Source organism: Beta vulgaris, chromosome 6, assembly GCF_026745355.1.
Source record: "Beta vulgaris subsp. vulgaris cultivar EL10 chromosome 6, EL10.2, whole genome shotgun sequence".
NCBI lineage: Eukaryota > Viridiplantae > Streptophyta > Magnoliopsida > Caryophyllales > Amaranthaceae > Beta > Beta vulgaris.
The window spans coordinates 65,621,815-65,645,095 of NC_079207.1; the positions used below are offsets into that span (position 1 = coordinate 65,621,815).

The window sequence follows — 23,281 nt, forward strand, 5'->3', positions numbered from 1 at the left end:
TCTTTTGAAATTAACCACAAACGTTAGAGTCTTCTACTTCGTAATGAATAGGGTAGCATTATAAATTATTGTCGATGCCAAGTAAATCTTATGGTTGTTATTCGAGAATACGAATATGGAGATGAAGTTAAAAGGTCAGAGGGCAACGCCCATTAAAAGGTAAGTAAAATTATTATTCATAGCACAAATTCCTTAATTGCAGATATAATTTAATCCATGTGTGCTTTTATGTGCCATGTGGAACCTTTTCTCTTGCACTAGAATTTTATCGCATGTGTAATTAACCAACAATAGACTGGTCATCATATTTTTTGAAAATAATATAATGACGTCTTGAATCGATCCCATGACCTATTAATAGAAATTAAGATTTAATAGTATATCAAGTGATACAATCCGTCTTGCATGGACCCGGTTCACACTAAAAATAGTGTGGACTAGGCCCAGGCACGTGACCGGTTAAGAAGTACTCACTTATACACTATATCAAGAATAAATATACTATATAAAAAATAGATACATTATATGATACATAGGTACACTATATCAAAAATAGATACACTATATCATAACTACATACACTATATCATAACTAGGTACACTATATCTTATAGGAAAATATTTACTTAAACGCATTACAGAAACATACACTATATCAAAAATAGATACACTATATCAAAAATGGATATACTATATTATACATAGGTACACTATATCAGTTTAACATACACTATATCATTTTAACATACACTATATCATATCAATATACACTATCCTAAACTCACGTGATATGGATCGGGTGCACACTAGTGTGCACCGGGTTCAAGAGTGTACCGGGTTCATATTGGTTAAAATTAAATTAGTAATAGAGAAAAAATACCTATACCTAAGATGTAATCCAAATCTAAAAAACTATTTTTTTTTTTTTGAAAATTATACTACTCGTTTTTATTTTCTTTAATTCTAGTGAGAAATGAGAAGTGATAACTTACGAAAATTATACTACTCGTTTTTATTTTCTTTAATTTTAGTAGTCAGTACCACGTAAGTGCCTCGCTAAGTGTGTGGATCCTATTGTAGTGCTAGATCAATCTCGAACTTACGAAAATATCTAACGGAACCTTCCAGAATCTCCGATAATCCACTTCTAATAACAAATTCTATCCCACATCTTTCCTTATAAAAACCCTAACAAACCCCTTTTTCATCACTCAAAAACAACAAAAAACCTCATTCACAGAAAAACAAAACAACATAAAAAGAAAAAAAATGGAATTTCCATTTTTCCGTGCGCATTACGAATCTCACACACCACCACAATACAACCACCACCATCATCATTATCATCGTCATTATCATCGTGTACCCACTACGGCGTCGTCTCGACCGATAAAAATCATCGAAATTCCCATTCATTCTGGGGAATCAGTGAAGAAACGTTCCGAATCATCTTCAGCACTTACGATTCAGAAAACGTTTCGAGGGTTTAGGGTTAGAAAAACGGTGAAGAAGATTCTGGAAGTTAAGAAAGAGGTTGATGCTGTGGAGAAGAAGCTTCAGGAGAGAGAAACTATGGATGTGATTAAGAGAGATGGTAGGGAGAAGTTGAAGGTTAATGAAGCTTTAATGGCTTTGTTGTTTAAGCTTGATTCTGTTCAAGGTTTTGATTATGGAGTTAGAGAGTTTCGTAAGGCGGTCATTCGTAAGGCGATTATGTTGCAGGAATTGATTGATTCCGCCATTGATGATGATGATGATGGTGGCTGTACTGTGGAGGAGAGAGAAAATGAGATCGATTCTGAAGGAATTAACGGTTTGTGCGAAATGCGTGTTGATAATCTGGAGAAAGTTGCGATCGATTCTGAAGAAATCAATGGTAAAACCGTAGAAATCGATTTGTGCCAAATGCGTGCTGATAATCCGGAGAAAGTTGGAAATGAGAGAGAAAATTCGATCGATTTTGAAGAAATCAATGGCGAAACCCTAGAAATTGATGCTGATAATTCGAGCAAAGTTACAGAGAAGAGAGAAAATGGAAGCAATGTTGATGTAATTGATGACGAGAAAACCCTAGAAAAAGCTGAAGAAATTGAGACTTGTAACTCAATGCAAGTTGAGTCTGTGAAAGAAGAAACAACAGAGGAACAAACGTCAGATTTTGTGGAGGTATGCAAAGAAGATGATCATGAAGGTGCTGAGAATCATGAGGGAGAGAGGACTTTAAAGACGAAATCATCGTCGAACGACGAATGGTTTGTTGTAGGTGATGAGAAGGAGGATAGAAAAGAGAAATTGTTGGAGAAAATGGCGGAAGATAACCGAAAGTTGATGGTATTGGTGGCTGATTTATGTCAAAAGAATACGACTCAAACTCGGATGATTTGCTCGTTATCTCAGAGAGTGGAGCTGCTGGAGAAAGCTATGACTGATAGGTTGAGGAAGAAGAAGAAGAAATGTAATGCATCTCTTCTCCCATCTCATAATTAAGCTTTATTTGTTTTATTATGTTAATGCTTAACTTTCAATTAGGAGTTTATTTTGCATAGATTATTGGATGAACTTAGTGATGGGATTATGAGAAATGTTAATATATTGCCAAAATAAGGTTATCTAAACATTTTGGGGGCTAATTGTTGGTGGATTTATGAACAAAGTTGATGGATTTTGGATGAATTGATGTTGTTTTGAGTTGGATTTTAATGAGTAAGTTTATATTGTTTTTGCAACTTTTTTTCAAGTTCTATTGAAAAAGGTTTTATGGAGAACTTTAGATCAAGAGGATAATGTGCCTACTTGAAAGTGAATCTTCTAGGCGTGTAATTGCGTTTTCAAAACAAGTATGTCGACTCTATAATACTTTGATCTTTTGCGCTTTCGTTGTGGGAGTGTTTTCCTAACCATAGATGAACATGAGAGGAGTAACATACGAAAAACCCCAAAGACCGCTCCGGGAAAAATCGGAAACTGGAGGGGGAGCGTAAGGCTAATTGGAGCTTACGCTCCCCCTCCGGAGCGAACGCTTCACGAGCCTCCTCCTTTTCGTCTTCTGCTTGTTTCTTGCCGAAGTTGAGTGGAGCAACGCTCCACATGGAAAGCAGGAAAGCTTTCATATCCTATGTTGTTCAAGTCACTGACACCTTAACCAAGCAAGTTAGACAAACTTAACAGTTAACATGTATCAAATGATACAATTGCTTTAAATCTTCAACAGTTCAGTTGATACAATTATGTGGTGATGGTAATCATGAAATAGAAGTACACCTGGACTTGGCATTCCTTTTAACCTTAGGTTTGCATAGAGTGTAAGAATGTGAAGCGTCTTAATAAGTTGTAACAGTTAGAAATTTTGAATTTTCCATATTTTGTACTTGTGACTACTGATCTATAAAGAATGGCTACTATTTCTATTTATAGCACTATTTCTATTTATAGCAATATCCATAGCAAAGTTGCAGCAACATCAACAAATACTTGTGCAACAATAATCCCAAACAACAAAGTAACAGTTTCAAAACTCGAGTAGTTAGCATTCTAGTGAACTTACTGATAATATACATTTACAATGAAGAGTAGAACTTCAAGACCTCCCAAAATCACTTTCTTACTTAATTTCACTTCATTTGAAGACCCTTGTTCAAAATCAAAGACCTCAAATAATCTTCTGTACCTGTTTTGAGCTTTACAATCTTCTGTACATGTTTCATCAACAACTTGATAACAATAGTTTGAGCCCTGTAAGTGCTTTCCTTAGGAGCACATATTTACCAAGGAAAATTTGACTTGCAAACCTATCTTGCTCTTCAATAAACCTAACCTAGCTCCAGTAACAATCCAATAACCAGGATTATCTTGCGGCCCTCTGTATGTATGAGTAGTATCTACAAACCGAAGGAACTTCTGGTTTTGAACAGGCATTGGTGGTCCGGTAGGGAAAATACTAGAATCCACGACTACCATTTGATCCTTTTCCATCTCTAGGCTCCCTGAACTCGATGGGCTATACTTCGACAACTTTTGTGAGGATGATTCTAATGAACCATAACACCACTCTGATTGAATGATTTCGGAATTCAATATTTTGGAGAATAGAAGTCGAACATGAAGAACTTGCTTTGAACCCGTTTTTTTAGTATAAAGTTGAGCTCCAGTGACAATGAAAACCACCTTTTGTTGCTCACAAGTCCAGGATGGATCATACTTCACTGGTGCTGTGCATATGTGTGAAAATTTCTTTTGAACTGGTTCAGAATACCTATTGTCTGCTATTTCATCAGACCCTCTCCAAAATACAGTATTGTCTATGTTGTTCTGGAGCATTAGTGGCATGCTGGATAGATGTTGAAGATGTATTGCTAACCTGAAATGATTCAGCTCATGAGTAAAAAGTTCCCGAGGTTAAGAGTCTGATATTTTTTCGTAGTCTGATATTTTTTCGTTTTCAGATTTGTGTTTTGCTGTTTAACCGAAAACAGATTTAGTGTGTCACTGACATTTTATTAATTCTTGGTTTTACATGAAAAGAGACAATAATATAAGTTATAGATGGAAATCAGGATTTGTAATACTTATTACTAATCATGTTTATTTTGAAAACTAACAGTACAAATCAGAAACTAATATTATTATGTATATTTACATGCTAATTTGAGGTTTAACCTGTCGCATTTCATGCCTTCAAGGTATAATCTCATCCCTGTAACTGGTTTGTTCTCAACATTAACCTGATAAAGATGAATACCATTTAGTGATAATGATTACAATGCAGAAGTCATAGAAAATAACTTGTTCTTAATTTGTAGATAAGCCATTAAGTTAATACCTTTGTAGTATTTACATGTAATTTTGGACCCATGATGTTGAAATGAAGAGCAGAAGATGGAAGTGAAATATTTGCAGTAGGGGCTAACGGAAGATCACTATGTAGAGGCGCCCATATCCTGGCTGATTGGAAGTCTAAAAAATACTCTAAATCAGCAATTGGAGGTTTATCTGCATGAAAGGAACCAATTCGAAAATCATTATTAGTTCAGAAAGATTAATTAGTGTCTTTTTGGGTTTTAGGCTGTAGGAAAACATGGAGATTGGAGAGCATACATCCTTCAACCTTTGTAATGGATTGTACGCTTAAATAATGGTGTAGTATTACGAGAAATCCCGTATTAGAACTGAGCAATGTTGGCTTGGGTCGGCTAGAAATGCCTGTTTTAGCCCGGCCTGATCCTAAACCTTCGACTCGAAATTCGAATCGACCTGAGTATTGGATCCCTTTACCCTCATATATGGATTATCACTATATCAATGTCACTCTACTTCAAATTTTGTTGTTTTTATTAGTTTTTTCGTATATGCATTATCAGTAACCTTATTTACACCAACCGGTATCCCACAAAACATAGTTATAATCAAACCCGAAACAAATCTCCTGCAATGGATGATACAAGGGATCTAATTTCAAAATAGTCTCCTATAACCTTCGGATGCATCCCTCGAGTATTGCTCGAGTCTCAGAAAGGTCCCAAAAGTATGTATGTATATATGCTTTGGAATTCCTTATGAGCCTTACATACATTTATGCACTATATGTAAGAACATATGCAAAGGAGTGAATAATATAGACTTACAGCGAAGGTATAGATTGATAGCATGTGATAAGAAACCTTTCCCAGGAACATCCTTTAGAAGTGAAGTTATAGGAATGAAGCTGAGGTTGATTGCATCAGGCATCAATGAAACTGTTGGAAGCCATTCAAGATGGTTACTGAATGATGGATCTCCCCCTCTTTTAGCTGATATCACAGTGATCCCCTGCAATGGATGATGCAAAGGTCAGTCCGTTCTAGAATGAATTATCAACATCTTTAGTGGGATATGAACAAAAAAGGTGCATGTTTTTCGAGGGTCGGAGAACTAATAATATGATGAGAAAAGCTAATATACTCCCTCTGTTTCACAATTGTTACCATGTTTGTTTTTTTCATAGCATAATATATAATTTCGGCCGTCACTTATTTAATTATGTGTGTTATATTCAATTGATTTTTACTTCAATTACTGATTGAAACTTTTTGTTGCAACTTTTCGAACCTAATCCGGAGTAAATTTTTATGAAATAAGTTGAATATAACATTATTGCATTAGTGAACTTAGGAAATGTTGGATATTTAGCAATAGATTCCAGTAAAACGAATCTAACAAATTTCTTATATAAGTAATATTTAGGAGAATGGACATAAATAGTCCGAATTATGGCCCTCTTTTTCTAATTGTCTCAACTATTGATCAATTTAAAACTGTCAAAATTTTGGTGTATTCTTAAAATCGTCTTGCATGACTTATGAGTTGTCAAAGAGGTAAAACTGAATTAGCAAACTATGTATACTTACATCCTTTGAGGTGATTGTAGAAAGACTATCAGAAAGGACTGTCTGTTGTTGAAATATGTTGAATGCTGATGGTACCTGTTAATCAAAGCAACTAGTCATGTAAGAACATGATCAATTGAAAACTTCATTGATAAGTTTTGAAATGGCAAGAGATTAAGACCTTGTTCTTTTGAATTGAGAGAAATTGAATTGAACTGGAGTGAGAAAAATTGAAATACACAGAGTAATTAAACTGTACTGAAAATAAGTTCGAAAAAAAAGGAGCTAAGAATTGTTAAACCTTTGGTCTTTGCTCTTTTGTTCTGAGATGCTTAGGAATGATGCGACAAGTGCCAGTAAACAGTTGATCTCCAAGCTCATATAAGTGCTTCCTGAGTTCTGATGAATCAAGTTTGGATGATTTGTCTTGCTTCACCAAAACCAAGTCCTGCCCACCAATGCTTATTCCCACTATGATATGTGTCCCATATTTTTCAATAAATCTGTTGATTGTCATATAGTTAATTTTTGTTAGTTTTAGGCTTTAACAATTCTTAGATTGATGAGCTTTAAAATGTAAACTAGTATTTGGGCCCGGGCGTTGTTCCGGATTGGTAGTGTTTTCCGAACTTGATATATTTTTTCCATTCCTATTAAAATAAATTAAGGAAAATTCAACATTTAAAAGGTACAAATATAATAATGTGGACTCTTAAAGCATGATTTAAAGTTGGTTGAAATGGTAATAGTGTCATGTATATATATAATAGCAAGAGTTCACGGGTTCAAATCTTGTTGCAATCTAATTTTACTTTTATTAATTGACATGACTTATGTACACATTGGATAATTCTAGTGGAGTAACAGAGGTGTCACATGACGTGTATACATGATCACGCACGCCTTTTAATATATGTGTATAGATATGGTGCTTACAATAAAATCAACTTGAGGGAGTACATGCGCTTTCGCCTTATTCTTTTTAGAGCTAAACTAAATTAAAGAAAAATTAATGGAACTTAATGTAATTTATTGAACTTCTATAAGATAATAGCACATATTGGAACTTATTAATTTATAGGAATTTATATTAAACTTGAATCATTTTAAAGTAAGAAGGAAGCACCAAGAAATATTAACTTTAAGTTGAATCCAAATTGTTATGATTTAACGGGATATGTTCAACTGAATCCTTTGTGTTAATTAATTTTCATGCCTAGATATTTTCTAGTACGACATGATCTTTTAATTGGACTCTAAATAACGAGTTTAAAATTTTAGGTAATGTTATATGTAGACCTAGACCTAAGGGCTACATATAAGCATTAAATACATTTTTTTAAATGGAAATAGTTTGACCAAGGATGTATTGGTCTGGTGGTTAAGATTGAGGTACTGTGAGTTTGTGAACGATAGGTCACAGGTTCAAATCCCCCTCCCTTTATTTGTACTTTGTACCGCCTTCGTGGCTCATATGGATAAAAAAAAAATGAAAACAGTTTAAGAATTCAAGGCACATTTTCACATCAACTGAGGTAATAAATGCGTGATTCAATATTTTATTTCCATTTTAAGCACTTTATACATAGCCCTAAGGGCTATGTATATCATTTTCCTAAAATTTTATTTGGACTTATTTATTTTCTAAGTGAATGATTTCGACATAATTTATATACAATCGACTTCTTAGTTCATAAGCAACCCTCGTCGTATCTTATAATATCTCAAAATTTCTCAAAATAATATTGTGAAAGCAAGAAAAATATTTGCAATTCCAAAATAAGTTTTCTCCATCTACCAAGTCAACAATTCCTACATACAAATCATAAAGGGCATTCTAAATCGTTCTTGGGGATGGGTATATAATATTATAATTTGACATTAACCAAAGAGAAAACTAGTACTACTAAGTCAAAAGACTGAGCTTCAATCTCATCAGATCCAATGAAAAAGACTTTGAAACTGTTCAAAGTTTGTGCAACGTAGAAATACAAATTCAAATTTCTATATTCCTTTCTAACTTGCCAGTATATACAAGCTTCAATATAATAACCAGAAAAAAAATTGTAACCCATATAGTAAAAACCCAGCCCTTTTTCCCTCTCTGGAATACCTCCGACATATACCTCAAACCCTAGCTATCTGCGCCGCCTCGAGCCGGCTCGCTGGTGGCTGGCTGAGCGCGCGCCGCTCTCTTAGCCGCCGGCGAGCCTGCTTCCATCCCCTTTCGTCGGTTAGGTTTTCGTTTTCCGGTTTACAGGTTGTTTAGTTTCCTTTTTCTTTCGCTGGTCTCCTTCCCCCGCCCCGCCGTCAGTTAGCGTCCCGTCTCCCCTTCGCCGTGTTCCCCACCGCCATCGTCCCCCCTTAATTTCGAGTAAACTTTGGTCGTCGCCCAAGTGACAACCCTACCCCCTGTTCCCTGTCGCCTGTCGCCGTTCCCCTCCCTCTCCCGCTTTGTCGTCTTCCCTTTTTCTGTGTCGATTGCCCACCCCGGTGGCCTATAGGCCGTGAGTCCTCTCTTCTTTGTCATAGTCTTAGGGTCAGTTCCCCCTCCCCTACCCTAAGTTTTCAGTGACTGTAGTTAGGTTCCCCTCCCCGTTCGTTTTCAAGAGTGGTTAGATCTCGGTTCCTTCCCGACCCCTGTTCGTTTTCAAAAGGGGTTAGATCTAGGTTCCCTTCCCCGACCCCCGTTCGTTTTTCAAAAGTGGTTAGTAGGTTTCCGTTCCCCTGCTCTGTTTTTGAGCTTTAGTGGCAGTGTCCCCTTCCCTGTTCCCCTCTAGTGTTAATTGTCAGTTCGTTCAGGACTCCATCGTTGGCCGTGAAGATATCATGCAGTTTTTGCAGGTTTTAGGGTGCTGGTTTTGGTGTGGCACTATGTATTGGTTGTTGCTCTGTTTTGGGTATCTTGTTTATGTTCCTTTTTTCCGTTTTAATTTAGGGTTCTTTAGATCTAGTTATGTATCTATAGGGGTTGTAGTCTTGGGTAAGATGAGAGGTGATGATCGTTTTATTCCTGTTGTGGTTAGATCTTCTAAGTTTGAGATTGTAAGGACGAATCTTCGGATTCATCAATTGGGTGATTTTCTTCAACATAAGTCACCTAAATTTCCAGTGATGACCTTTAACGTCATCACACCTCAAAAATGCATCTTGTGGGAGGCCCTCCAATTTAATTTGGAGCAAGTTATGTCCTCCACGCATTTCGAGTTTCTGTCTTGCGAGACTAAACTCGGGTTACCCTTGTTCAAGGGTCCGAAGTCACCTAAGGAGGTGATTTCTTGGTTACTTTCATCAGTCGAATCCCAGGAAGGTTTTTATGTTCAAGGACCTTGGGATTTTGTGGCTAGTAGACATTGGGAGCTACTAGGTGAGCTGCGACAATCTCCCTTTGAAGATCGTTTTGGTTTCTTCTTTCAACAGGTTTCCTCTCATTCCAGATCTGTTTCATCAAGATCGTTGACCCACATCCTCTTATCATCGTTCGAGATTAGTCTACGTTGTTCTACATATGTAATAGGTTGTTTTTCTTTCATCGAGTATGTAAGAGCAAATGAAGCTCTTCTAGTTTCATTTGCTTTGTCTTCTTTTAGTTGTATTAGTATTAGGTTGTACTTTCAATTTTAATTAATGCAAATTTTCTCGATGTCAAAAAAAAAAAAAAAAAAAAAAAAAAAATATAATAACCAGATCAAATTGATGTCCATGAATTAGCAATTTAGCACTAATTATTATATTCGTTTCTTGGTAAGAATACTTGTATTTGTCTTTTGTCTTCATTAACATACTAACATGGACTAATTATATAATTATTGCCTAATGACTTATTCTTCATTTTTTAAATAGCCATCCAAGGCAGCAGCCAAACTTCATTACTCCTTAAAGAAAAAAAAGGTTTGATGAATGAATTAAGTTTGTTTCAATGGTTTTGTTCAACATTCAAGGTGTTTAGCTTAATTTATTTTTTAAAAAAATCTAAAAGCTTATTGCATAAGTACAATAAGTTTTAATAAGTTTAGTTCAGACGAATTTGATTTATTTGACTATATAAACAAAACATTGTCAATTAACAAAATACTACCTAGTACCTCCTTTTTTTTTCTATTGTAGCGTATATCTCTTTTGGTAGTTTCATATATTTATTGCAACATTTCTTATTTTCTAACAAAAGCTACCCAGTTGGATTGCATATCTGTTATTAAGGATGCAATCTCTTTACCTGATTTTACTAGACCCGGACTTATTAGACTTGATCAGCTCTGATTTTTAGTTACTTTTTTGATTCTGATCGGACCTGATTGAACATGATTAATCCTAAAACTTATTTTTTAAGGTGAAAATATGTATCCATCTCTTATATCCATTTCTTAAAAATATGTATCCAAGCCACATGTTATAATAAAATGAGAATGGTCGAAGTATGAATTAGATGTAGGCACCAAAAAGTACCAAATATTACATACTCCCTCCGTTTCATTTAATCTACACACTTATACTTTTTATGCATGTCAATGCAAAACTTTATGAGGACATATATCTTTATTTTTGTATTTGTAAAAATTATAAAAAATACATGTTATGATGAATCTAACAAGATTCCACATGACTATATTTTCATTCACGTATAAATCACAAATGATGGTTAAAGTGAAATTTGTGAATAGTGTAAAATGTCAAAGTGTGTAGATTAAAAATGGAACGGAGGGAGTATGTGATATGTATGTCAAAATTATAGGAAATTTTTATGATTTGCACATGCCTGCCTTTTGTTAATAATATTTTGGAGATCTTGAAATCGGATAAAAGAAATAGCCTTTCTGATAAGATGAGTTGTTCCAGAAGTACTAATAGTCAAAAAGTTAGCTTCAATTTTTACCAGAAAAACAGACTATATACTACCTCCGTTTCAAAATAAGTGCAACATTTGCATAGTGTTTACTATTCACAGTTTAAACTTTAATTAGCTTTGGTGATTTACATTTTAGGAAAAACATAGTCATGTGGGATCTTGTTAGATTCGTCCGGATGTGAATTTTTTTAATATCAACTTTTATAATTTTTACTTATTGATAATTGAAGATATTAATGGTTAAAATAATGCATTGGCAAACGTGCAAACAAGAAATGTTGCACTTATTTAGAAACAGAGGAAGTATAACATTTCAAAAGCTGACAATCATTTACCATATGTATGTCAAAATTATCAAAATCTAGGACAGATTTTCAAAGTTGCTTAAACATACAAAATACAAACACAGAAGCTGATTAGAACTCCTAATGCTGTTTATGACTTTTCGATCCTATGTTATTTTATTTGCTTAATATAAATGTACATTATTATAAAAAAAAAAAAAAAACATTATTCCTTGTCTACAAGACTACAACTGTCAAACTGTCAAACTGCCAAATTAATATAAACTTGAATAGCTAGCATTCAGATTGTAATTATTTGTGAGTGTGACTACTAACTAGTCACGTCATTTCATATTAAACTAGTTATTAGGTCCGGGTTATGCCACGGGTAAGAAATAATTTCATTTATTAATATAATATTTTATGATATTAACACTAAATATAATTAATTTAGTGGTTAAAACTTTAGTATATGAACTTCAGGTCTCAAGATCAAACCCCTATTACTACGCAATGTCTAATTTTTTTAATTGCACATCAATTACATGAATTAAAACTCTTTAGGGAGAGCGCCACGTGGCACAATTTCTTGTTTATGCACGTTTTTTAATATATTTGTATAGATAATTAATGTTGTTTAAGATTACGCAGAAGATTTTCAATAGATGTAAGTTAAGTAACTACATTAACTTTAAAATCTAACAAGTAAGAATAATACGTTATACTAATATATCAAAAGACGTTTTTAAAAAAGTATATGCAACATGTGTCTCTCTTCTTTAAGGTTCTAATGCAAATGCTTTATTTTCATGTCAAATCCTACCAACATTCATTATGTTAGAGACAAATGGTATAAAATGAGTAAACGGCATAGAAAATTTATAACAAAATTACATGACGGGTTACTAAATTATTTTTTCCAAAAAAAAACTACTTTTATCATTAGGATAGATATATATGTTTAATAATCTTTTTCCTCACTTTCTCGTACTTTTTTTCTCCATAAAGTAACTCTCGTGATTAATCAAATACTACTTTCTTTTACAGGTCAATTATTTAATGTAATACTATTACATACTCCCTCCGTCCCATAATATAGTGCCTATTTCATTTTTGGTTGGTCAAACTTTAAAATCTTTGACCGAATATTCTCATTTGTATATATAAAAAACATATTCATGGGGATCTTATTAGATTCGTCTCAATGTGTAGTTTCATAATATCAACTTTTTATATTTTTTATTAATACGAAATTGAAGATATTAAAGGTCAAAGTTACGTCTTGAAGACCGTGTAAAAAAGAAACAAGCACTATATTATGGGACGGAGGGAGTATAACATATATAGTCCTAACTAACATGTTAGCATCACTAAAATCTGTTTGAAAAATACAAAAAAACATGGAGTAATATCTAGGGTTGCCGACGCTTTGTAATTACTACTCATGGTTTTGCATGTAGATTCATTGACTATTTATGTTAGTATCTGCAAATTATTGCAAGAATCCCATCTCATTTCACATTTTGCCAGCTTTACCACGTAAACTATGAAAATGACTTTTTGTATAAGAACTTCGTGTTTCCAAAGTAAGCTTTTCACATTCTATCTAAAATCAAGTTTGTCTTCATGTATTTAGAACATTTTCGTGGCATACACCACCTGAAATGACTATGTAGTTTAACAAATTTTCATAGGTTGAGTTTTCAGATACTCTTATTGTCTTCTGCTGTAATGTTTAAGGGAACGTGTTAACTATACATTCGGATGTACGACATAGGTTGAGATGATCAGTTGATGATACATTCTAAATAATGTTAAATCAACCTTGTTAGTTAGTGATCTTGTAAAATAAGTACAACCCTGTTATTTAAAATTAATTGTCAGATTGTTCCTACTCTTCGTAATCAAGGATAATATAGAAATTTAACCATTTTTTCATCAATTAGTGAGCACATTAGAAACTTATTAACCACATACCACTCGTATAGAAGAATTCCCTCTACCCCACAACAATGTGCTTCTATTATTCTTTTTTCGGTGTTTCAGAAAATTATTCTTGTTTTGAATATTTCTTTAAGGTTGTAATTTTATTGGTTGTTTGAAATATTTGATGTAATTTTATTAGTTTAAATTGGTTTGTTTGGAATTATGCAAACTTTTGTTCCTTTTCATGTTTAATGCTAATAAATAATTAATACTTCTTGTTAGTTTCAACATAGTTTTGATTATTTTTAGTCATAGAACTTATTTTCTATCAAAATAAACAAGCTAATTCAATTAGTTTTCCAATACATCATCAAATAATACAAACTATAACTATATTAAGGGACATGATCTGAGAGTATTAGAAAAAGCAACAACTTTAGTAATGAACGTTCTTTCCTAAGAATATTATACGTGAGTGTGTGACCATTAATTTATAAGATAATTAAATGAGTATTGAACTCTTACACCTTTTGTTTCTTCCTCTATCTTAGAAGGAATTAGTAATGATTCTTAGGTCAATCAAACTTATTTTGATCAAGTAAATATGCTAGTTTTTTAAGGTTTTTTGTTTCCTTGCAAAGAGAAGAAATAATCAAAGGACCATACTTAAACCAAAATATGATCAACGTCTTAATATATGAAGTAGTACCTTTATTTATTTTGGCGTTTCATAATTGTGTTTACAGGTCAAAGTTCGAAAGCTTTGACCATTACTTTTCACTAATATTAATACAAAGATGAAAGATCCTATATTATGTAATCATAATATAATATATACATATATAGATTCACTTTAATACCTTAGTACCCAACCGAAGATACTTTATTTAACCATGAGATATGTAGGGATGAAAATTCGATGTACGGTTTGAATTAGGACTTAAACCAATTCGATCCGAATAAAATCTGGATTTCAATTTTCCAATTCGATTAGAGTTTGAATTTGATTCAATCCAATCCGAATTTTCATACTCTAGATTGGATCCGATTCGAAAATTCGATTTTTTAAAACTCTAATTTTTCGATGAAATAAATTGAGCACAATAGCAGCCTATTAGATTTAGGAAATGAGGAATTAAGTGTTGTTAGGGTTTTAGGGAAAAGGGTTGAAGTGATATGCCTATTGGGCTATGGACTAGGCTTTTCTAAAAAAATGCAGTTAAGTACTCGAGCCTAATCCAGATATATAATATAAGGCATATTGCTATTCAGATATATTAGATTTTTGGATCCAATCACCCTTAATCGAATCCGACCTTAAAATCTAATTTTTCAAAAAAAATTCAATCCAAACGCAATTCGAATCCGATCTGAATTACTAATTCGAAATTTAGATCGAATTGCATTTTATCCGAATAACTTTTATCCCTGAAAATATGTGTGATTGGAAATACTTAAACCACAAGAAGTATGTCGATTAAAAGAACAAAAAGAGTAAGACTTGGTCACTATACTGACCTTGCAATAGCACGGGGATCCCAATTAGAAGGGACATCCATGCGGACCTCGTCACTAAGAAGCAGCGGATAACGCTCAATGTGCATATTGAATAAAACAATGGAGTAACCATCAAGCCCCAAAAACTTTACATTTGCTGCATCTTTTGCCCATGAACCACTTACAAACTTGAACAAAGAATTGAACATACCCGATGGAATTTTCCCTGAGACAGCAGAAATTCTATTGAAGAACTCTGACATCTGCAATTACACATATACTAATTAATACTCTTAATTTAACTCATCTTAAACTTTAGGATAAACAACCTTGTATTGTATGCGTTCTTGGCCAATGCCACATAGTAAAAAATTTACCCCACTTGGAAATATAATTACGTATTGCTAAAAATATCGCAACATTTAGCATTTTTAACTAGACTCAAAATATGATTATTTTATAAAAAAAAGGCATAGTTTAAAATAAACTTATACTATTAGACTTGAATTTATTAGACCTAAAATCGCTGTTACGTGTGTAACTCATTTATTTGAGATGTCAATCACAAGGATGAACGGATGTGAACCTTTATGATAGATTATGTAAATAATATAGGATATCTTGTAAATTAGTTAGGTATATCAATCACTTAGCTACCTTATCAATCAGGCAAGGAAAATATTAGCACTAATCTAGGAAACAAAATAAGTGATTGATATACATAACTAAATTACAAGATATCCTAGATTATTTACATAATAATCTATCACCTTAGACTTTATTTGATTGGATGGAAAGTATTTTCTCCATGGAAAACATTTATACTGATAGTTTTTTTTTTTCTTATAATAAAATTCAGAAAAGAAAATGAAAATGGGTGCTGAACTTGGAAGGAGAGAAAGAAGAAGGTGAAAATGCAATAAGGATATGCCATGCTTGAAGAGAAGAACTATTCTCTCCCCTTAAAAACCAAGCAAAAATAAATAAAAAAAAAGTAAAAAATCCCTTTTTCTTCAAAAATATAGAAATTCCTCTAATCTCCTCAAAAATAATTTCCTCCAAACCAAATACCTACGTCGCTTGGATTCTTCATTTCACTTCAAGTACCTATGCTAGACCCTCAACGCTCAAACATAGATGGGACAGTTGGACACTTCATTTTAAACAAAAAAGTTGAAAAAGATTCAACAAAGTAGTTGAGTCGGACACTTGGACATGTACCCATATCGAACATTATGAGTATCCGAATATGAGCAACATAGCCAAACAGTACTCTCTCATTCAGCATCAACGAAACCATACTAAAAGATAAAAATAACCCAAATCATGGAAAAGATCATATTAAAATTTACCTGGTTAAAGTCAAGGATATCAGATTGATGACGAGTATGATCACCCTTATCACATTTAATATCAATGGAGATAGGTTGTCTTAAAGTGCCAAAACCAGGAACATAAAGTTGCTTCTTTTGTTCTTCATTGATTAAAACTAACCTTTTATTTCCTTTGCAATACTTTAAACGAAAATCTGAGGTTAAATCAAAGCCTTTTCCAAGACTTGCAATTGATTTATCTATAACTCCACCATCAGTAGTCATAATCATCATCTTCAAACTCTCTGCACTTGAACTCTTATTATTCTCTCTCATGTTTTATTATTGAAAAAATGGAGTAAACTAAAAAAAAAATATGAAGAAGAAAGAAATGAAGGTTTATTTTTAAAGATTCATCATGGTTTATATAGTCAACTTATTTGTAAATCATTACAAGTTATGGTATTTCGTTGGAAATGTTTTTTTTTTTTGGGTTTTTTTGAGTGGAATTTTGTGGATATAGTTGACCAATAAAAAATAAGGTAACTAACTAGCTCTTTCTTATTTTTATTTTAATTTTCTTGGAAGGTTGCATTTTTCAATATTTCACTCCGTATTCTTTGGAAGCTTGTAGAGTCATGGTCATGGTCCTCATTTAATGATGGTTGGTTGCCTTCTTATAGTTGTAAAATTAACTATAAGTCTAAGAAAGATGCAGGATTGAATTTAAAATATGTTTCGACCAAATTGCTACATAGTTTTTTTAAAAAAAAAACTAAATGACTAAATCTACTTCTAAATTTTTTTTAGGTATCGTCCTAAATACAAGATGAGAGATACGAAAAATGTCGGAAAAAAGTGATGATATTGTTGGAAGGTGGTGGAGGAGGCATTGTGGTGGTTGTGGCAACTGCAACGGTGGTGGTTGGGGTTGAAAGTAGGGAGTGAGAAGAGAGAATGAGAAATATGGAAGGGGGAGAGGATGGGATAGTAAGATTGGTTGGTAAATTAGATGTAAAATATTGGGAAATTTCCTCATGTAATCCTTAGCTTTGACGTGATTCTCAAATTGCCTCTCACATTTGGGGAATTTCCTAGATACTTCCGGACTTTGCTCAAAATACCTTATGGTTGACGTAACCCTAACGTCATTAGGGTTTTTGTCTCTTTCTCCTCTCCACCTTCATCTTTTTCATCTTTTATCCCACAATCCTCCATTAATGACACCTTAAACCTTCAATTTTCTTTCTCTCCCTCCACCTAAATGCCTTTATCTCTCTTCCCCATCTTCATCGTGTGAATTTCCCCCATTTTTATGATGGTGAAGTTAATTCTCTCTCCTTGTGGATTTCCTCAAAATTAATGATGGTACTGAAGTTTAGGAGAGAGGGAAGAAGAAGATAGAGAATAGGGGTTTTAAAGAGGGGTTGAAAAAGGATTGGTGAGAGACATGAGCATGAATAGATACGAAGAAGATGAATATGGTAGGAGAGATAAAGGCATATAGGTGAAAGGAGAGTGAGAAAATAAAATATTTAGTTTGTCATTAATGGAGAATGGTGGGAGAAGAGATGAATAAGATGAAGTTGGAGAGGAGAGAGAAAGAGAAAAAAAAACTAACGACGTTAAGGTTCCGTCCTTAGTAAGGGTATTTTAAGCACAAAGTCAAAGTTCAGGGGTATCTGAGAAATTCCTCAAATGTGAGGGGAAATTTGAGAATTATGTTATACCTCAGGGGTACTTGAGGAAATTTTCATAAATGTTAGTATCTTTTAAAAATTTCGTCTTTGGGTGTGACTAGTTGCATCTATTGTAACATTCTCTAGAAGGGAAGTGACACACCTAAAAAAACAAAGGAATATTTGGAGAAATTGAAGAGTCCACTAAAAAACAAGTACCCATCAATCTTTTAGTCCTTGTCATTGATTTTTGGCAGAAGATTTGAATTATTACCGATATTTTGCATAAATCTTTTGTAGGAGATAGTGGCCTTGTTTGGCAATTAGCAGATAGTTGTTAGTTGTTAGCTTATTGTATTAGTTAATAGTTGATAGCTGATTTATTGACTAGTTGTTTGTCTTAGCTGTTTGTATAGATATGTTTGGTAAGTAGTTGATATCCGATTGATACATAATTGTGTAAAATGACCAATAAATACATTGACGCCTTAATCCATGCACCTACTTACTAGTCAATTTGACGAGTCCTCTCTATAGTAATGTATAATATGACACTTCCCAATTTGAATTATCAATTTAGTTTTTGCACGAGTCCTCTTTGTGATAATCTATACGAATATATTAAAAAGTCTTCCTAAGAAATTATGTGTTGCTACATGAAACCCCCCATTCACTACAAAATTTTATATGCTTAACAAGGAATATGTACTACAAAAATTTATATAGTAGATTTGAACATGAGACCAATAAGTTGTAATTTGTAAAGTAAAGATCTTACCATCTCAACCAACTATTATATATACTCTTTACTCCCACACACACACACACACACACACACACACACACACACACACACACACACACACACACACACACACACACCACACACACCCAACACACACACACACACACACACACACACACACACACACACACAAACACAAATATAAGCTCATAATATAAAAATATTATTCAAAGTAAAAAACTCGTAGCATCGCCCAAGCTAAAACACTAATTTCCTTCCCAAGCTTTGAACCTTGTCTTATTAGACCATCATCTTCTTGAAAACAAGCTCCCACATCAATTCCAACCCTCCAGTTAGGGACATGGATTCAGCTCAAAATGATATAACATATCTCAAAATGAATTGATATAGGGTTAATTGACTAGAACAACACAACCTGAGCTCAAGTGCAAGGAACAACACAACCTTAAACGGGTGCAAACCATAGCACCAACTTCAACACATGGTGCAGAAAATAGCATAAATGGCACCGGAGCACGGAGATTTCACCAGAGCTAGGGAATCTCCATTAGTTTAAGGGTTAATTGGCAAGGAACAACACAACCCTTATTTTAATAAACACACCATTCCTTAACCTCCACCACACTAAATCTTACCCTACACCACACTACATCACCACCACTCTCTTCCCTAGCCCACAACACTATAGCGTCACCACCGTCCTAAACACCATCATCTTCCTTCACCACACCAAACACCACCTCCACTCCAGCAATGTCATCCTCTGACCCAAACAATGCAGCACCACCACACCAAACACCATCTCCACCATAGACTCGTATTACTCCCAGCCCACAAGAGCATGCGCTCCGTACTAATTCACCACAAAACATAAGAGTTCTAGAAAGTTTGAGAGACCATAACCATTTTACAAACAGCACGTGGAGTGGTCTTTGGTGAATCAACAGTGAATATTGAGCTACAAGAAACTGAGATCAACCTCCACAATTGTTACAGGTCAATTACTGATGATGAGAGAAGTAAATCCAGCGACTTGATTTCGATATTGGCGCTGATGAAATTTGTTAATGATGTGAAGATTTGTAGTGCATTGAACAGGGAAAAAAATCGCAAAATGAGGAAGTAGCACAGCATGCAGCAAAGAAGAGTAAAGAGGAGATCCATTTTTTTTAGATTGAAGTTGAAAGTTGGCTAGAACAGCACAACCTTTGGCTCAAGTACAAGGAACAACATAACCTTAAACAGAGATTCCCTAGCTCCGGTTGAATCTCTGTGCTTCGGTGCCATTTATGCTATTTTCTGCACCACGTTTTTAAGTTGGTGCTATGCTTTGCACCCGCTTAAGGTTGTGTTTTTCCTTGCACTTGAGTCAAAGGTTGTGCTGTTCTAGCCAATTAACCCATTGATATATGAGTGAAATTTACATCACCCTAAGGCTTAAGTCTTTTTATGTTGAAATTAATTAAACTGAACTGAAATATGTTGCTCAAAATTACAAGGTGCAAGTGTAATACCCCCCAAGTTCTAATTTTATTTAATTGATAACTAATCTTAGTTAATAAACTAAAAGTGAACCAATCTTAGTAAATAAAAATTAGTAAGTTAACTTCTAAGATATTTTGTTTAGTAATTTTTGGATAATGAGGTTTATAAACTAAAATTCTAAAGTCTTTAGTCAACCTTGTAAGTAATTTGGAAATTGAATGTAATACATAAGGTGAGTAATAAAATTAGCAAACGAAACTCCAACTCATAAAATGAGCCCAATTCCAACCAAACATCAGTAAACAAGAAATAAAAGAAAAAGAGGAAAATCATCTTTCTCCTTTGTCAATGGCGTGCAAAACCAAAACTCTCAAGCCATGAAATTCTTCTTCTTCCCTTGTTTTACAAAACCAGCAAACATTTTATAATTATACTTTTTCCCTCACAAACTCATTAAACCCACTGAAATTCACTCAAAAACAATGGTTAAGCTTCTTGTTTTTCTTGAAAAAAACCATGGATGCTCATGGTTTGGTGAATTTTTAATTTCTGAAATTCATCTTGTGAGATAGCAATTCCTCTATAAATAGGGAGATTGAGTTTGAAATTTTCCACACAAAATCAACAACAATTCAGAAAAAAATAAAATCAACTAAAAGAATTTGGGACAAGAATTTTCAAAACTTTTAACTCCTCTGTTCTTCTGTTTCGGCCACCACCGCAACCACCTCACAGCCACCCCGTCCCACTTTCCGACCACCTTTGGCGAGCCCACACCCAGCCGCACCTACCCGCACCCAGTCGCGCCCAGCACCACCTATCTCGCGTCTTCTTCGACCCCCCCTGCACACTCGTCTCTCTCTCTCCTCTGCGACACCACCGCACCACCGCACATCAGCCCCTCACCTTTCTGCCGTCACTATCGCCGTCGCCGTCGTCGTCGCCGTCGCCGTCGCCGCCGCGAACTGCCGCCACCAGCAGGCCTCCGTCGCTGACCCACATTCTTTCTCTCGCTCCTGCGTGTGTGTTACTGGTAATACCAAGTTCCCCTTTTTGTGTTTTATGGGTTGTCTTTATAGTTTAGTTTACAAATTCCTAATTGAGTTAAACAATAAACATATCTGTACTTCTAAAAAGTTTAGCCAAGTGATAACAATAAGATTAGTACAAGCTTATAACAAATTAAGAAAATTTCTCACCAATAATAGTTCACCTAAGTTTAACAAATGTTATAATATAGTAGAATAAAATTTATGTTATCAAACTTTAGATTATTTAAGTTATAGCATATACCCTTGAATTAGTCTAAAAGTTATAATAATATAATACTTGTAATTTTAATAAGAAGCTCACTTATATGAATGCAATTATTAATTTATAAAACCATGACATGATAATATGACTAATTGAAGGATAATCCTTTTAATTCGATTTTTAAGTAATATCTATAGAAATAAGTATAAAGGTTTGGATAAACTATTATAACTTCAACATGTTACGTAATCACTAAATAAGGTAGACTATAGAACTTATATAAACAATACTATAAACTAAGAATCATACTTATGGAGCACTTATATTAATATTTTCTATTAATTTCTAACTTATAAAATACTCGTTTTGAAACTTAAAAGAACTCGTTCCTCGGAGCTCAGTAAGGACGATATCAAGGACATAAGAGGAGGATTATTAGTATTCTGCAATCAAGGTAACATCTACTGCTAGTACCCGCAATTCCCTTTAAATGTTTTTATGAACATGAGAACAATGTGATTTAGTGAAAGTTTATCAAAATGTTTATTCTTGAGTTGCGGGATGATTACTATGATTTATTTGTAAGTACATTCTATGAGTTTTATGAACTGGATGGATTATCATGGCCTATGATTTATGAAAAGTTAATATGAGATGAAATGATTTTGCTACCTTAATCATTGAGGTAGAGCTGAGATAAATGACTGATGTTTATCACCTATGAATATCAAAAGTAACGAAACATGATAATGTAAAGTGAAAGAACTGGTTTGCTGAGCTGATTGGCGGTCGTATACGTACCGAGCTGTTTACTGGGGCACTGGCCCGTTACTGTTTATTAGGGCACTGGCCCGTTACTGGTGTAGGGTAATGCCCGGGACACAGGTCCTTGCACAGTGGTGCATACACATGGCTGGGAGACGTCCCAGAGCTGACTGATTTTGCAGCAACCAGAGTAAGAAAAATGGATAAAAGGATTAAATGGTTTATAAATGTAAAGCTGAATGAATGGTATTTCGACAAATGTTTGAGTTATTCTTTCCCCCTGTTTGCAAATAAAATGAGTTGAAATGAATTTACGTTGCTGGAGTAGCTTGTTACTGGGCCTCGGCTCATAACGTTTTGTATTTATGTTTTAGGTACTGCTGGGGACGATGGTACTGCGTAGTGGCAAGGATTACCACCTTATTAAATCATCTAGTAATAGTGCTACTAACTTGTAAGGTTAACTTAACTAGAATGTAAGACCATATACTTTAATATAAATTATCATTGTCATGTCATGTAACGTTAACGTTGTTTACTTTATTATATCATAAGATGTTTAAGTTATCACTATTATCTCATAATGTTTAAATATGCTATATGATTGTAGCCTTGCACCTTCCTAACCGAAGGTGCGGCAGTAATGCCTCGACTAAATAGGTATTCCGCTGCTAATTAGATTATCTTAAATAGTGAATTAGTAGTCGGGGCGTTACAGCAAGCCCCCTCTTTACTAGAGTTTTTGGCTCTTTTTTCCTGTTGTTTTGTGATATATTGACCTGATTTAGTTAATTTTCAAATTTTGTTTAATTAGTCACGTGGATTATTCCCACCAATTAAACATAACCACACAATCCACATGACTATATTTTTTAAGATATATTGAAAATAGTTTTGGAAATTCTTTGTAATTGTAAATAGAGTCAAAATTTCAAGTAGGAAGAACAAAAAAAACAAACAAAGGGAGTACTCATTGGGGTGATGTTGCATGTGCTTGTGTACAAACTTGTATATTTCATAATTTGGTGCCCATACTCAACCCCACACTATAAAAGTGGATTGCAAGTTCATAATTAATTTTAAAATGCATTCTCTTCGCCTTCA

The 23,281-nt window shown here is 34.0% G+C and overlaps 2 protein-coding genes across 2 annotated transcripts; one reads left to right on the forward strand and one right to left on the reverse strand.

Moving 5' to 3' along the window:
- The first annotated feature begins 1,166 nt into the window (after positions 1–1,166).
- On the forward strand, positions 1,167–6,032 carry LOC104897517 (BAG family molecular chaperone regulator 6). Its single transcript, XM_010684404.4, has 2 exons — positions 1,167–2,455; positions 4,873–6,032. Coding segments are annotated over exons 1-2 (1,188 nt in total). The 5' UTR covers positions 1,167–1,269; the 3' UTR covers positions 4,875–6,032.
- Positions 3,384–17,803, reverse strand: LOC104897516 (MACPF domain-containing protein At1g14780). Its single transcript, XM_010684403.4, has 8 exons — positions 16,268–17,803; positions 14,937–15,178; positions 6,664–6,865; positions 6,384–6,458; positions 5,622–5,805; positions 4,820–4,989; positions 4,657–4,721; positions 3,384–4,357 (listed from the first exon to the last, which is right to left on the reverse strand). The coding sequence occupies exons 1-8, from the start codon at positions 16,562–16,564 to the stop codon at positions 3,748–3,750; spliced, it is 1,845 nt and encodes a 614-aa protein (XP_010682705.1). The 5' UTR covers positions 16,565–17,803; the 3' UTR covers positions 3,384–3,747.
- Positions 17,804–23,281: the final 5,478 nt, after the last annotated feature.

What these genes read in the sequence shown, in the direction of transcription:
- LOC104897517 (XM_010684404.4), top strand. Translation starts at nt 1,270, where the DNA reads ATGGAATTTCCATTTTTCCGTGCGCATTACGAATCTCACACACCACCA.
- LOC104897516 (XM_010684403.4), bottom strand. Translation starts at nt 16,564, where the DNA reads ATGAGAGAGAATAATAAGAGTTCAAGTGCAGAGAGTTTGAAGATGATG. An exon ending in ATATCCTTGACTTTAACCAG is followed by an intron (nt 15,179 to 16,267) that starts GTAAATTTTAAT and finishes GTGTAATTGCAG; the next exon opens with ATGTCAGAGTTCTTCAATAG. An exon ending in CTACAATCACCTCAAAGGAT is followed by an intron (nt 5,806 to 6,383) that starts GTAAGTATACAT and finishes CATCCATTGCAG; the next exon opens with GGGATCACTGTGATATCAGC.